Source organism: Phyllopteryx taeniolatus, unplaced genomic scaffold, assembly GCF_024500385.1.
Source record: "Phyllopteryx taeniolatus isolate TA_2022b unplaced genomic scaffold, UOR_Ptae_1.2 contig_28, whole genome shotgun sequence".
In the NCBI taxonomy this organism is placed as follows: Eukaryota; Metazoa; Chordata; class Actinopteri; order Syngnathiformes; family Syngnathidae; genus Phyllopteryx; species Phyllopteryx taeniolatus.
This window is the reverse complement of record NW_026903206.1, coordinates 440,001-453,269: the sequence shown is the minus strand read 5'-3', so window position 1 is coordinate 453,269 and position 13,269 is coordinate 440,001. Positions and strand designations below refer to the sequence as shown.

The 13,269-nt window shown below is 50.3% G+C and overlaps 1 protein-coding gene across 2 annotated transcripts in view; it reads left to right on the top strand.

Annotated features, from left to right (window-relative positions):
- Positions 1–13,269, top strand: part of alg14 (ALG14 UDP-N-acetylglucosaminyltransferase subunit) — a 94,441-nt gene that overhangs the window by 20,838 nt on the left and 60,334 nt on the right. For both annotated transcript variants that reach the window (XM_061765195.1, XM_061765194.1), the window contains exon 2: positions 3,142–3,293. In XM_061765195.1, the coding sequence (XP_061621179.1) occupies positions 3,142–3,293 (152 nt within the window). The remainder of the gene's footprint in view (positions 1–3,141; positions 3,294–13,269) is intronic.

Sequence of the window (13,269 nt, the reverse complement as noted above, 5' to 3'; positions counted from 1 at the left end):
CAAGCTCTCACTCTCGCATGACCGCTTGCATTCTTGGTCCCATTCACAACACACCCATATTTGCCCTTATAGATTCAAGTGTAGACAACAACTTCATTCACAAAGGATTGGCAGATCAGCTTCAACTCCCTCTCCAACCACTCCCATCACCGAAGAAAGTCACAGCCCTGGATGGGCGAGTCATCTCCCCTATCACACATCAAACAGTTCCATTTACTCTGCTTATCTCTGGTAATCACCGTGAGGACATTCCTCTTTTTGTCATCCCTTCCCCTGTGACCCCATTAGTCCTCGGGATTCCCTGGCTCAAGAAGCATAAGCCTGCCATAGACTGGACTCAGCTATCAATCACTGGATGGAGCCCTCACTGCCATTCGCACTGCCTGCTTTCTGCCATATGCCGCCTTCCAGTAAACCTCCACCACCTGCCACAGAAGTCGACCTCTCCTGGGTGCCTGAGGAATATCATGATTTCTCTCCTGTTTTCAGTGAAGAGATTCCCCCCCCCCCCCCCCCCCCCCCCCCACTGCCTTTATGAGTGCGCAATTAATCTTCTGCCGGGAGCCCCTCTTCCCTCCAGTTCTCTTTTCAACCTTTCCCGCCCTGAGAAAAAAGGCAATGGAGGACTATATCCGTGACTCTCTAGCTTCTGGACTCATTCGACCTTCCTCTTCTCCCAATGGGGCCTGGTTCTTCTTCGTCAAGAAGAGGTATACCACTCTCCGGCTCTGCATCGATTACCGTGGACTCAATGACATTACAAATCGCCACTTCCCCTCATTGACCCCTCGTTTGAATGCGTCTGTGATGCCCCACTTTATCCACAATTACAGTAAAGTCGCTATTCCTCTCACTAGCCTTACCTCCATCAGCTCTCTGTCTCAGTGGACCACGGCAGCATCCCAAGCCTTCGACCAACTTAAGACCCTTTTCACCAGTGCTCCCATCCTATGACACCCCAACCGCTCCCTCCAGTTTGTAGTGGAGGTTGACGCCTCGGACACAGGGGCAGGGGCTGTCCTCTTGCAGCGGGACCCCTCGTCCCAAAAACGTCATCCCTGTGCTTTCTTTTCCCGTCGTCTATCGCCTGCTGAATGGAACTACAACATTAGCAACCGAGAGCTGCTGGCCATCATCTGGGCATTGGAGGACTGTAGGCACTGGCTGGAGGGGACTGTTTTCCCGTTTATCATCTGGACTGATCACAAGAACCTTGCCTACCTCTGTTCCGCCAAACGCCTTAACCCCCGATTTAATTTCAGCCTCTCCTTCCGTCCTGGATCCCGCAACAGCAAACCTGCCGCCCGGTCTCGCATGCACTCGCCGCCCTGTCTCGCATGTATTCACCCCCCTCCAGCCCTCCAGAGCCAGAACCAATCCTCCCTTTCTCTTGCTTCGTTGGAGCAGCCACTTAGAAAATCGAGCAAGTGGTTAAATATGCTCAAAAGACTCACCCGGATCCCAAGACCGGACCTCCGACCGACTGTTCGTACCCGTTTCCACACGCTCTGACGTCCTTCAGTGGGCCCACAACTCCAAGCTCACCTGTCATCCCGGCATCACCCGCACCATCCATTTCATCCAGCAACACTTCTGGTGGCCAAGCCTGGACAAAGACACCCGGGAGTTCATCCAAGCCGCCTCCGTCTTTGCCCGAGGGAAGACTTCACACCTGCCCTCAGCTGGTCTGCTGCGTTCCTTGCCTATCCCGAGCCGCCCTTGGTCCCACATTGTCTTGGACTTCGTTACCGGCCTACCCCCTCCGAAGTTAACTCTATCATTTTGACTATTATCGATCATTTTCCCAAATACGTCCATTACATACCCCTCCCCAAGCTACCCTCTACACTCCGCGCTTTATTGGTCCATTCCCGATCACAAAAATCATCAATCCCATGTCTGTTCAACAGAAACTTCCGCAATCTCTGAAAATGCATCCAACGTTCCATGTGTCACTACTCAAGCCTGTCTCCACCTGCGCCATTAGCCCTCCGGCTACACGCCCCCCCCCCCCCCCCCCCCCCCACCCATCCCCCGCATTTCTAACAACCATCCGGCCTTCACGGTTTCGCGCATCCTCGATGTGAGGCCCAGGGGGAGGGATTATCAGTTTCTTGTAGACTGGGAGGGGTATGGTTTGGAGGAACGCTCCAGAATTTCCCACAAGCTGATCCTTGACGACTCCCTCATTATATGCGGCTCTCCCGGGGAAATCGGGCAGGACGCCAGGAGGCGTCCATTGAGAGGGGGGTACTGTAATGAGCTGTGCACCGCAGTTCTTTTGTTGGAGCGTGGGTGGCGCTTTGCACCCCTCTTGCACTCTCTCTCTCCCCAGTAATCAGCACCACCTCGGCCGCGCACGTCATCAATCAGACTTCATCATCACCTGCTTAAAAGCCTGCCAGATCCCGGAAAACCTCGCAAGAGTATTAACGTTCTCCCGTGGTACACCAGCTCTCTAACCAAGATGTAAGCTACGCCAGTCCTTGCTATCCTTCTGACCTCCGTGTTTTTGCTTGTTCTGTGCTCCTTCTGTGTTGACCTCTTCCACCACGCCGCCAAGCCAGCCACCTGCTCATGCCACCGCCTGCCACACATTCCCTCTCTCGACAACCTGCCAGTACGCCTCAAGGATCCATCTCCAATATCCTCTTCAATAAAACAATTCACCACAAACTTGTCAGCCTCCGCTTGCTTCTGGGTCCAGTTAAAATCGCATCGTGACAGAAAAGACACTAAGTGTAATGAAACTGTCGCTAAGTTGGTAAGGCATAACTCTTGCTTAGAGTGAGCATGTCAAAATAAAAGCGCTGTATATTTCGTTTTATTTACATTTCATGAACACTGCGAGGACCAGTCAGACTACACAGGCAGAATGTATGCCATACTACCCAAGTATCAGCTTATTAAAATAAGACAATTTAATGCTTTATATAAATCCATTAAATTAACATGAAACACAGTTGAGGTTAGCTCGGCGTGGCCCCTTTGCAAAATTAATTGCACACCCCTGATCTCAACGAGTGCTTGAAATGAGCTTCATGAATCTAAGTTGCTGTTATCATTTATTGTTGTTGTTGATGTTTTTGTTATTATTGTGAAAGACCTAAATGCATGACAGCCAGGTCTATATGTTTTCAGGTGGTCACACTACAGAAATCCTGCGATTGATGAAGAGCCTTTCCAGTGCTTACTCACCTCGAGTCTACGTTATTGCGGATACAGACAGGATGAGTGAAGAGAGAATCCGTGCTTTTGAAAAATCCAAACAACTCTTGGACTGTGATCCACAGGTACAAAGCCTATTTTACTTATTTAGGTTGAGGCATAGATGAAATACATTGCAGTGAAAAATTAACTTCCAATCCAAATGTATTTATAGAGCACATTTAAGTACAATAGTGTTGACCAAAATGGCATAGTAAGACCAACCAACTAGAGCTAAGGCTCCGTCTCCCCGGTATTTCAAACGTGACCTGGGAACAGCCAGGAGAGATTTTGATCAAGACCTCAGTGAACAGAATGAATCATATGTTTGTAAAATATCACTGAGGTGGGACAGCAATATCATTAAGAGGTTTATTGGTTAATCCATCCATCCATACTCTGAGCCGCTTATCCTCACAAGGGTCGGGGGAGTGCTGGAGCCTATCCCAGCTATCATCGGGTAGGAGGCGGGGTACACCCTGAACTGGTTGCCCGCCAATCGCAGGGCACACATAAACAAACAACCATTCACTCTCACATTCACACCTACGGGCAATTTAGAGTTTTCAATTAACCTACCATGCATGTTTTTGGGATGTGGGAGGAAACTGGAGTGCCCGGAGAAAACCAACAGAGGCACACGGAGAACATGCAAACTCCACACAGGCGGGGCCGGGAATTGAACCCTGGTCCTCAGAACTGTGAGGCAGACGCTCTAACCAGTCGTCCACTGTTCCGCCAGTTTATTGGTTAATGTATTGTAAAATAAATAAGTCTGGGAGGGGGGGGGGGGGTTACCTGGGCACCTGGACCACTTTATTGGGGCACTTGCATTGGGCTGGGGGACTGTCCTGGGGAGTGGGTGGCATCCCCCTGGCTGGGTCCCCCACAGGATGGGCTCACTGGCTTGGCCCCCCCCTTGCGGGTGGAGGGGCCAGGCCCACCCTTCCTCAATGTGCCGGCACAGCAACTCCGTACACCAGTTGCCTAACATGCATGTGATATGGTGTTCATTCACTAATAAGTTCCATAGACACGCTATAGGCTTGAATTGCTTTTGCTGCGACAACTGACAGTAACACAGGTTGTATTAAGATCACTCAACTCACTGGTCTTTACAGGTGTTTAGACACTATAAAAGCATCCCAATGCACCGCTCATCAGTAGCACTGCCTTGCTCATTTCTTACATCCTGTCCTGCCCTTTTCAGTCCTCTCTCATCTTGTCCTACTGATTAGTTGTTGCATGTCCCCACCGGGTGATCCAGATCCAACATTCTGCATGGCCATGCAGCTAAACAGGACAGGTTAAAAAATTGAGAGTGAGAAAAAAGAGGCATCAATGGAAGAAAAATTAATCATACTAAGAGTGCCACCTACTGGCACAAAGACAATGACGTTTCATACTTTGTTGTTCTACTGTGAGCAGGTTAAACCAATCTATCTAATATTTGCTCAAAAGACTTAAGACCATGATGTCATAATACAAATTTTGTGAGTTTTCAACAAACGTTGTCATGGTGACGTGCTTTTCGCCAAAAAAACAGTCCTGTTTGGAGGGTCGAAACATGCATGCAAACTCATGAAACTTTGTACACACATGAAATATTTCAATAGTTTAGTTTTTTCATGCAATTTTTATAAAATGGCTCAGTAGCCTTCCCGTACAAATTTGCAAAAAAGCAGCCCCGGCTGTACGTTTCACTTCGGTATACCAAAATTGGGAGGCATATGTAACAGCCCAAGACGTAGTAAAAACGTATCTTGGAGGCGTTATTAGGATTTCCACATAGTTTCCAGCCAGGACACGCCCCGCTGCAACATGATTGGCTCCTGCATCGCTGGGAAGGCAGTCTACGCAGCTGTAACAAGATGACCATCCCAAACATTTATCACTTTTATACGAAATAAAAACAAAGAAGTTTGCTATGGTTAGGTGGAGTGCTAAGGTTGGGGTTTAAGGCAGTTAAGGATTGGTTAAGGTTAGGAATAGGGTGGGTTACGGTTAGTGGGGCACATATTAATGCTGCTACACTTAAGCCACATACAACCCCAATTCCAATGAAGTTGGGACACGTTGTGTTACACATAAATAAAAACAGAATACAATGATTTGTAAATCATGTTCAACCTATGTTTAATTAATTAAATAACAGAGAAGCCAGCGGCATTTGTGGGTGTTGAGACAAGACAAGATGGCGCCTACCAGTGTGGTCGCCTCAGTAACGCGCTCTCTAGTATTGTTTTTGTGTTTTTCGTCCGTCTTTGGAGACCTTACACGACTCACTTACACAAGGGGAGACCTGCTAACCATCAAGGAGGCTACTCCGGACTTTCTGTCACCAACTTTCGCAAATCCGCTCAGTTTTTTCCCCGAGTTACTCACCGGAGCGTCGTCCGCGGTTTTCGGCGCATGGAGACGGAAACGAGCCGGCATTCAGGTGAAACTCCGCAAGAGAGGACACAGATTGGCGTTCCCGTCGATCCACCTCGCGAATGTACGCTCCCTACCCAACAAAATGGACGAGCTTCATCTTCTGTTAAAAACCAGTAAAGACTTTGGACGTTCCTCGGCCATGTGCTTCACGGAGACCTGGCTTTGCGACGCTGTACCCGATGGCGGCGTCATGCTTCCCGGCTTCCACATTCATCGAGCGGACCGCGACATGGAATCATCGGGGAAAACAAAGGGCGGCGGGATATGCCTCTATATCAACGAAAAATGGTGTACGGACGTCACGGAGCTCAGCACACACTGCAGCCCGCATTTGGAGTCGCTGTTTTTAAACTGTAGACCATTCTACTCGTCACGTGAGTTCGCATAATTCATACTGGCTGGAGTCTACATACCGCCTCAAGCTAACACGAACGCCGCACTGAACAAGTCAACGAAATTGAAAAAATACACCCGGACTCACCCCTCATTATTCTCGGGGACTTTAACAAAGCTAAACTTAACCACAAACTCCCTAAATACAAGCAGCACATCGACTGTCCTACCAGGGAAAATAATACTTTAGACCACTGCTACACTACGGTAAAAAACGCTTACCGTGCTATACCTCGTGCAGCCCTGGCCTCGTCTGATCACTGCTTAATTCACTTAATACCGACGTAAAGGCAAGAACTTAAATGCGCGAAGCCTACAGTGAAAACAGTGAAAAAGTGGACCAATGAAGCCAAGATGGAACTTCAAAGTTGTTTAGACTGCACAGACTGGAGTGTCTTTGAAAATTCAGCTGGCAGCCTGGATGAATATACGGACACTGTTACATCCTATATCAGTTTCTGTGAAGATGTGCGTGTACCAATAAAATCATTCCGCACATTCAACAACAACAAGCCGTGGTTCACTGCTAAACTTAAGCAGCTTCGCCAAGCTAAGGAGGATGCATATCAGAGCGGGGACAGGGCCCTGTATAATCGAGCTAGAAACCAGCTGACTAAAGAAATTAACATTGCAAAGAGGAACTATGCAGCAAAGTTGGAAAAACAGTTTAGCGCAAACGACTAAATCAGTCTGGCATGCATTCCAATCGCTGACTAATTACAAGTGACGATCGCCCCAAGCTGAGAACAATAGCACACTAGCCAACGACTTGAATACCTTCTAATGCAGATTTGAAAAGGACAGTTTCACACCCATCCGGCCGCCCCCCCTGACCGCAATCACACCTCTGACTTCTGCATTAACCATCCATGAACAGGATGTGAGACGCATCTTCAAACAACAATAGATTAACAAAGCGGCAGGCCCGGACCATGTGTCCCCATCCTGCCTCAAAGTCTGCGCGGACCAGCTCTCAACATGGGACTGCACTTCATCCTAGAACACCTCGAGAGTGCAGGGACCTACGCGAGGATCCTGTTCATGGACTTCAGCTCAGCGTTCAACACCATCATCCCTAAACTCCTTTCATCCAAGCTTCTCCAGCTCAGCGTCTCACCTGCCATCTGCCAGTGGATTTACAGCTTTCTGACGGGCAGGACACAGCAGGTCAGGCTGGGGGAGGCCACATCATCCACACGCAGCATCAGCACTGGGGCGCCCCAAGGTTGTGTCCTTTCTCCGCTGCTCTTCTCTCTCTACACAAACGACTGCACCTCAGCGAACCCGACTGTCAAACTCCTGAAGTTTGCAGATGACACCACTGTCATCGGCCTCATCAAGGACGGTGACGAGTCTGCATATCGACAGGAAGCGCAGCGGCTGGAGCTGTGGTGGGGCCGACACAACCTGGAGCTGAACACGCTTAAGACTGTAGAGATGATCGTGGACTTCAGGAGGCATCCTTCGCCACAGCTGCCCCTCCCGTTGTCTAGCTGCCTTGTGTCAACCGTCGAGACCTTCAAGTTCCTGGGAATTGCAATCTCTCAGGACCTGAAGTGGGCGACCAACATCAACTCCGTCCTCAAAAAGGTCCAGCAGAGGATGTACTTCCTGCGGCTTTTGAGAAAGCATGGCCTGCCACCGGAGCTGCTGAGACAGTTCTACACAGCGGTCATTGAATCAGTCCTCTGTTCTTCCATCACAGTCTGGTTTGGTGCTGCAAGAAAAAAGAACAAACTCCGACTGCAACGGACAATCAAAACTGCTGAAAGGATTGTCGGTACCCACCATTGAGGACTTGCACGCTGCCAGAACTAAGACAAGGGCGTGCAAAATCCTCTCGGACCCTCCGGACCCCGGTCACCAGCTCTTCCAGCTCCTTCCCTCAGGTCGGCGCTACCGATCAATGCAAACTAGAACTAGTAGACATTCCAACAGCTTCTTCCCTCTTGCGATCAACTTCTTAAACACCTAACCTACAATTCCATTACAACATATTGGCAATTTTTTAACTTGAGTTCGTTGTCACATTTCTGTGGGGCTAATTATGTATTACTCGTGCACTCACTGTAGTTGTCTCGCCATGCTGCACTATTTGCACATACTGGCCACTCATGCCAGAGTAGCATCTGCTCCATTTGCACACTGATTGAGGAGAATCTGTAACATTTGCACAACCAACATTGTCCCAGATTATCGCACTACTCGTCACTTTAAACCGCATACACTCCTTGAAGTCTCAGCGCCCTTTGCACAATGTTCACTGCACCGGACTATTGGAATATTAGTCATTCGAACTGCTCTAAGTGCTAGAGGACTCTGCATTTTTTTGCACAATTGTCAAAAAAAAAAAAAAGGCATTACCAGATAACTAGCAACCCTTTACTGCTCAGTGACTGTTTTTTTTTTTTTTTTTTTGTCAATGTCTTTATGTCTCCAAAGTGTTCTGTAAATTGACTGTCTGTTGTCGTACTAGAGTGGCTCCAACTACCGGAGACAAATTCCTTGTGTGTTTTGGACATTCTTGGCAAATAATGATTCTGATTCTGAAAAATTGCTTTTGCTTTGCATAGTAGAGTTTTAAGTTGCACTTACGGATGTCGCGCTGAACTGTTGTACTGTCATTGGCTTTCTGAAGTGTTCCTGAGCCCATGTGGTGAAATCCTTACACATTGATGACTGTTTTTGATGCAGTGCTGTCTGAGGGATCGAAGGTCACGGGCATTCAATGTTGGTTTTCGGCCTTGCCGCTTACATGCAGTGATTTCTCCAGATTCTCTGAACCTTTTGATGATATTATGGACCGTAGATGATGAAATCCCTCCCGTGTCGTGGAGGCAGTAGTATTGGAGTGGGGCTTCGAAGACCTCCTCAATTCCACCGACACGCCTTCCCATGAGGACGCAGAGTCTGGGTTCTCTGAGGCGGGCTCTCCTATCTCTGGGGTTGAGGTCACCGAGCTGGTTAAAAAGCTCCTCGGTGGCAAGGCCCTGGGGGTGGAAGAGATTCGCCTGGAGTTCCTAAAGGCTCTGGATGTTGTGGGGCTGTCCTGGTTGACACATCTCTGCAACATCGCGTGGACATTGGGGACAGTGCCTCTGGATTGGCAGACTGGGGTGGTGGTCCCCCTTTTAAGAAAGGGGACCGGAGGGTGTGTTCCGAATACAGGGGGATCACACTAAGGTCTATTCTACTTGAGAGGAGGGTACGACGGGACGTCGAAGCTCAGATTCAGGAGGAGCAGTGTGGTTTTCGTCCTGGCCGTTGAACAGTGGACCGGCTCTACACCCTCGGCAAGGTCCTCGAGGGTGCATGGGCGTTCGCCAAACAGTCTACATGTGTTTTGTGGACTTGGAGAAGGCCTTCGACCGTGTCCCGAGGGGAGTCCTGTGGGGGGTGCTTCGGGAGTACTATGGGGTATGAGGTACCGAATCCCCTGATACGGGCTGTTCGGTCCCTGTACGACCGGTGTCAGAGTTTGGTCTGCGTTGCCGACAGTAAGTCAGACTCGTTTTCAGTGAGGGTTGGACTCCGCCAAGGCTGCCCTTTGTCACCAATTCTGTTCATAACTTTTATGGACAGAATTTCAAGGTTCAGCCGAGGTGTAGAGGGGGTCCGGTTTGGTGGCATCAGTGTTGCATCTCTGCTTTTTGCAGATGATGTGGTTCTGTTGGCTTCTTCGAGTGTGAAGCGGCTTGAATGAGAATCAGCACCTCCAAATCTGAGACCATGGTCCTCAGTCGGAAAAGGGTGGCGTGCCCTCTCCAGGTCGGGGATGAGATCCTGCCCCAAGTGGAGGTGTTCGAGTATCTTGGGGTCTTGTTGACGAGTGAGGGAAGAATGGAACGGGAGATCGACAGGCGGATCGGTGCAGCGTCTGCACTGATGCAGATTTTGTATCGCTCCGTTGTGGTAAAGAAGGGGCTAATCCGAAAGGTGAAGCTCTCAATTTACCGGTCGATCTACGTTTCTCCCCTCACCTATGGTCACGAGCCGTGGGTCGTGACCGAAAGAACAAGATCCCGGATACAAGTGGCCGAAAGCTACTGCCCCCACGACCCGACCTCGGATAAGCGGTAGAAAATGGATGGATGTGCAATTTCGAAAAAATGGCCCCGCCTTTACTTTTCACCTACGGTGGGGCAAAAATGTATTTAGTCAGCCACCAATTGTTCAAGTTCTTCCACATAAAAATATGAGAGAGGCCTGTAATTTTCATCATAGGTATACCTCGCCTATGAAAGACAAAATGAGAGAAAAGAAATCCAGAAAATCACAGTCTGATTTTTAAAGAATTTATTAGCAAATTATGGTGGAAAATAAGTATTTGGTCAATAACAAAAGTCCATCTCAATACTTTGTTATATACCCTTTGTTGGTAATGACAGAGGTCAAATGTTTTCTGTTAGTCTTCACAAGGTTTTCACACACTGTTGCTGGTATTTTGCCTCATTCTTCCATGCAGATCTTCTCTCGAGCTGTGATGTTTTGGGGCTGTCGCTGGGCAACACAGACTTTCAACTCCCTCCAAAGATTTTCTATGGGGTTGAGATCTGGAGACTGGCTAGGCCACTCCAGGACCTTGAAATGCTTCTTACAAACCCACTCCTTTGCTGCCCGGGCAGTGTGATTGGGATCATTGTCATGCTGAAAGACCCAGCCATGTTTCGTCGTCAATGCCTTTGCTGATAGAAGGAGGTTTTCACTCAAAATCTCACGATACATGGCCCCAATCATTCTTTCCTTTACACTGATCAGCCGTCGTGGTCCGATTACACCGATCCGCCTGTCGATCTCCCGTTCCATTCCTACCTCACTCGTGAACAAGACCCCAAGATACTTGAAATCCTCCACTTGGGGCAGGATCTCATCCCCGACCTGGAGAGGGCACGCTACCCTTTTCCGACTGAGGACCATGGTCTCAGATTTGGAGGTGCTGATTCTCATCCCAGCCGCTTCACAATCAGCTGCGAACTGCTCCAGTGAGAGTTGGAGGTCACAGCTTGATGAAGCCAACAGAACCACATCATCTGCAAAAAGCAGAGATGCAATACTGAGGCCACCAAACCGGAGCCCCTCTACGCCTCGGCTGCACCTAGAAATTCTGTCCATAAAAGTATATGAATAGAATCGGCGACAAAGTGCAGCCTTGGCGGAGTCCAACCCTCACCGGAAACGAGTCTGACTTGCTGCTGGATATGTGGACCAAATTCTGACTCCGGTCGTACAGGGACCGAACAGCCCGTATCAGAGGGTTCGGTACCCCATACTCCCGAAGCACCCCACACAGGACCCCCCGAGGGACACGGTCGAACGCCTTCTCCAAGTCCACAAAACACATGTAGACTGGTTGGGTGAACTCCCATGCACCCTCGAGGACCCTGCCAAGGGTGTAGAGCTGGTCCACTGTTCCACGGCCAGGACGAAAACCACACTGCTCCTCCTGAATCAGAGATTCGACTTCCCAACAGACCCTCCTCTCCAGCACCCCTGAATAGACCTTACCAGGGAGGCTGAGGAGTGTGATCGCCCTTTTTAAAAAGGGGGACCACCACCCCAGTCTGCCAATCCAGAGGCGCTGTCCCCGATGTCCAGGCGATGTTGCAGAGGCGTGTTAACCAGGACAGCCCAACAACATCCAGACCCTTGAGGAACGAATCTCATCCACCCCCCGGGGCCTTGCCACCGAGGAGCTTTTTAACCATCTCGGTGACCTCAACCACAGAGATAGGAGAGCCCGCCTCAGATAACCCAGACTCTGCTCCCTCATGGGAAGACGTGTCGGTGGAATTGAGGTCTTCGAAGTATTCTCCCCACCGGCTCACAACGTCCCGGGTCGAGGTCAGCAGCACCCCATTCCCACTATACACAGTGTTGATGGTGCACTGCTTCCCCCTCCTGAGACGCCGGATGGTGGACCAGAATTTCCTCGAAGACGTCTGGAAGTCTTTCTCCATGGCCTCACCGAACTCCTCCCATGCCTGAGTTTTTGCTTCACGACCACCAAAGCTGCATTCTGCTTGGCCAGCCGGTAGCCATCAGCTGCCTCAAGAGTCCCACAAGCCAAAAAGGCCCGTTAAGACTCCTTCTTCAGCTTGACGGCATCCCTCACCGTTGGTGTCCACCAACGGGTTCGGGGATTGCCACCACGACAGGCACCGACCACCTTACGGCTACAGTTTCGGTCGGCCGCCTCAGCAATGGAGGCGCGGAACACGGTCCACTCGGACTTGATATCCCCCACCTCCCCGGGACCATGAGCAAAGTTTTGTCGGAGGTGGGCATTGAAACTCCTTTTGACAGGGGCTTCCGCCAGACGTTCCCAGCAGAACCTTACAATATGTTTGGGCCTACCACGTCGGACCGGCATCTTCCCCCACCATCGGAGCCAACTCACCACCAGGTGGTGATCAGTTGACAGCTCTTCCCCTCTCTTCACCCGAGTGACCAAGACATGCGGCCGCAAGTCCGATGACACGACCACAAAGTCGATCATCGAACTGCGACCTAGGGTGTCCTGGTGCCAAGTGCACGTGTGGACACCCTTATGCTTGAACATGGTCTTCGTTATGGACAATCTGTGATGAGCACAGAAGTCCAATAACAGAACACCGCTCGGGTTCTGATCGGGGGAGCCGTTCCTCCCAATCACGCCCTTCCAGGTCACACTGTCATTGCCCACGTGAGCATTGAAGTCTCCTAGCAGAACGATGGAGTCTCCAGCACCCCCTCCAAGGACTCCAAAAAGGATGGGTACTCTGAACTGCTATTTGGTGCATAGGTACAAACAACAGTCAGGACCCGTTCCCCCACCCAAAGGCGGAGGGAGGCTACCCTCTCGTCCACCTGGGTGAACCCGAACGTACAGGTGCCGAGCCGGGGAGCAATAAGTATACTCACACCTCCTCGGCGCCTCTCACTGTGGGTAACTCCAGAGTGGAAAAGAGTCCAGTCCTCTCGAGAGGACTGGTACTAGAGCCCAAGCTGTGCGTGGAGGCGAGTCTGACTATATCTAGTCGGAACTTCTCGACCTCACACCCCAGCTTGGGCTCCTTCCCTGCCAGAGAGGTGACATTCCACATCCCTGGAGCCAGCTTCTATAGCCGGGGATCGGATCGCCAAGGTCCCCGCCTTCAGCCACCGCCCAGCTCGCACTGCACCCGACCCACTATGGCCCCTCCCACAGGTGGTGAGCCCTTGGGAAGGGGGACCCACGTTACCCTTTCGGGCTGT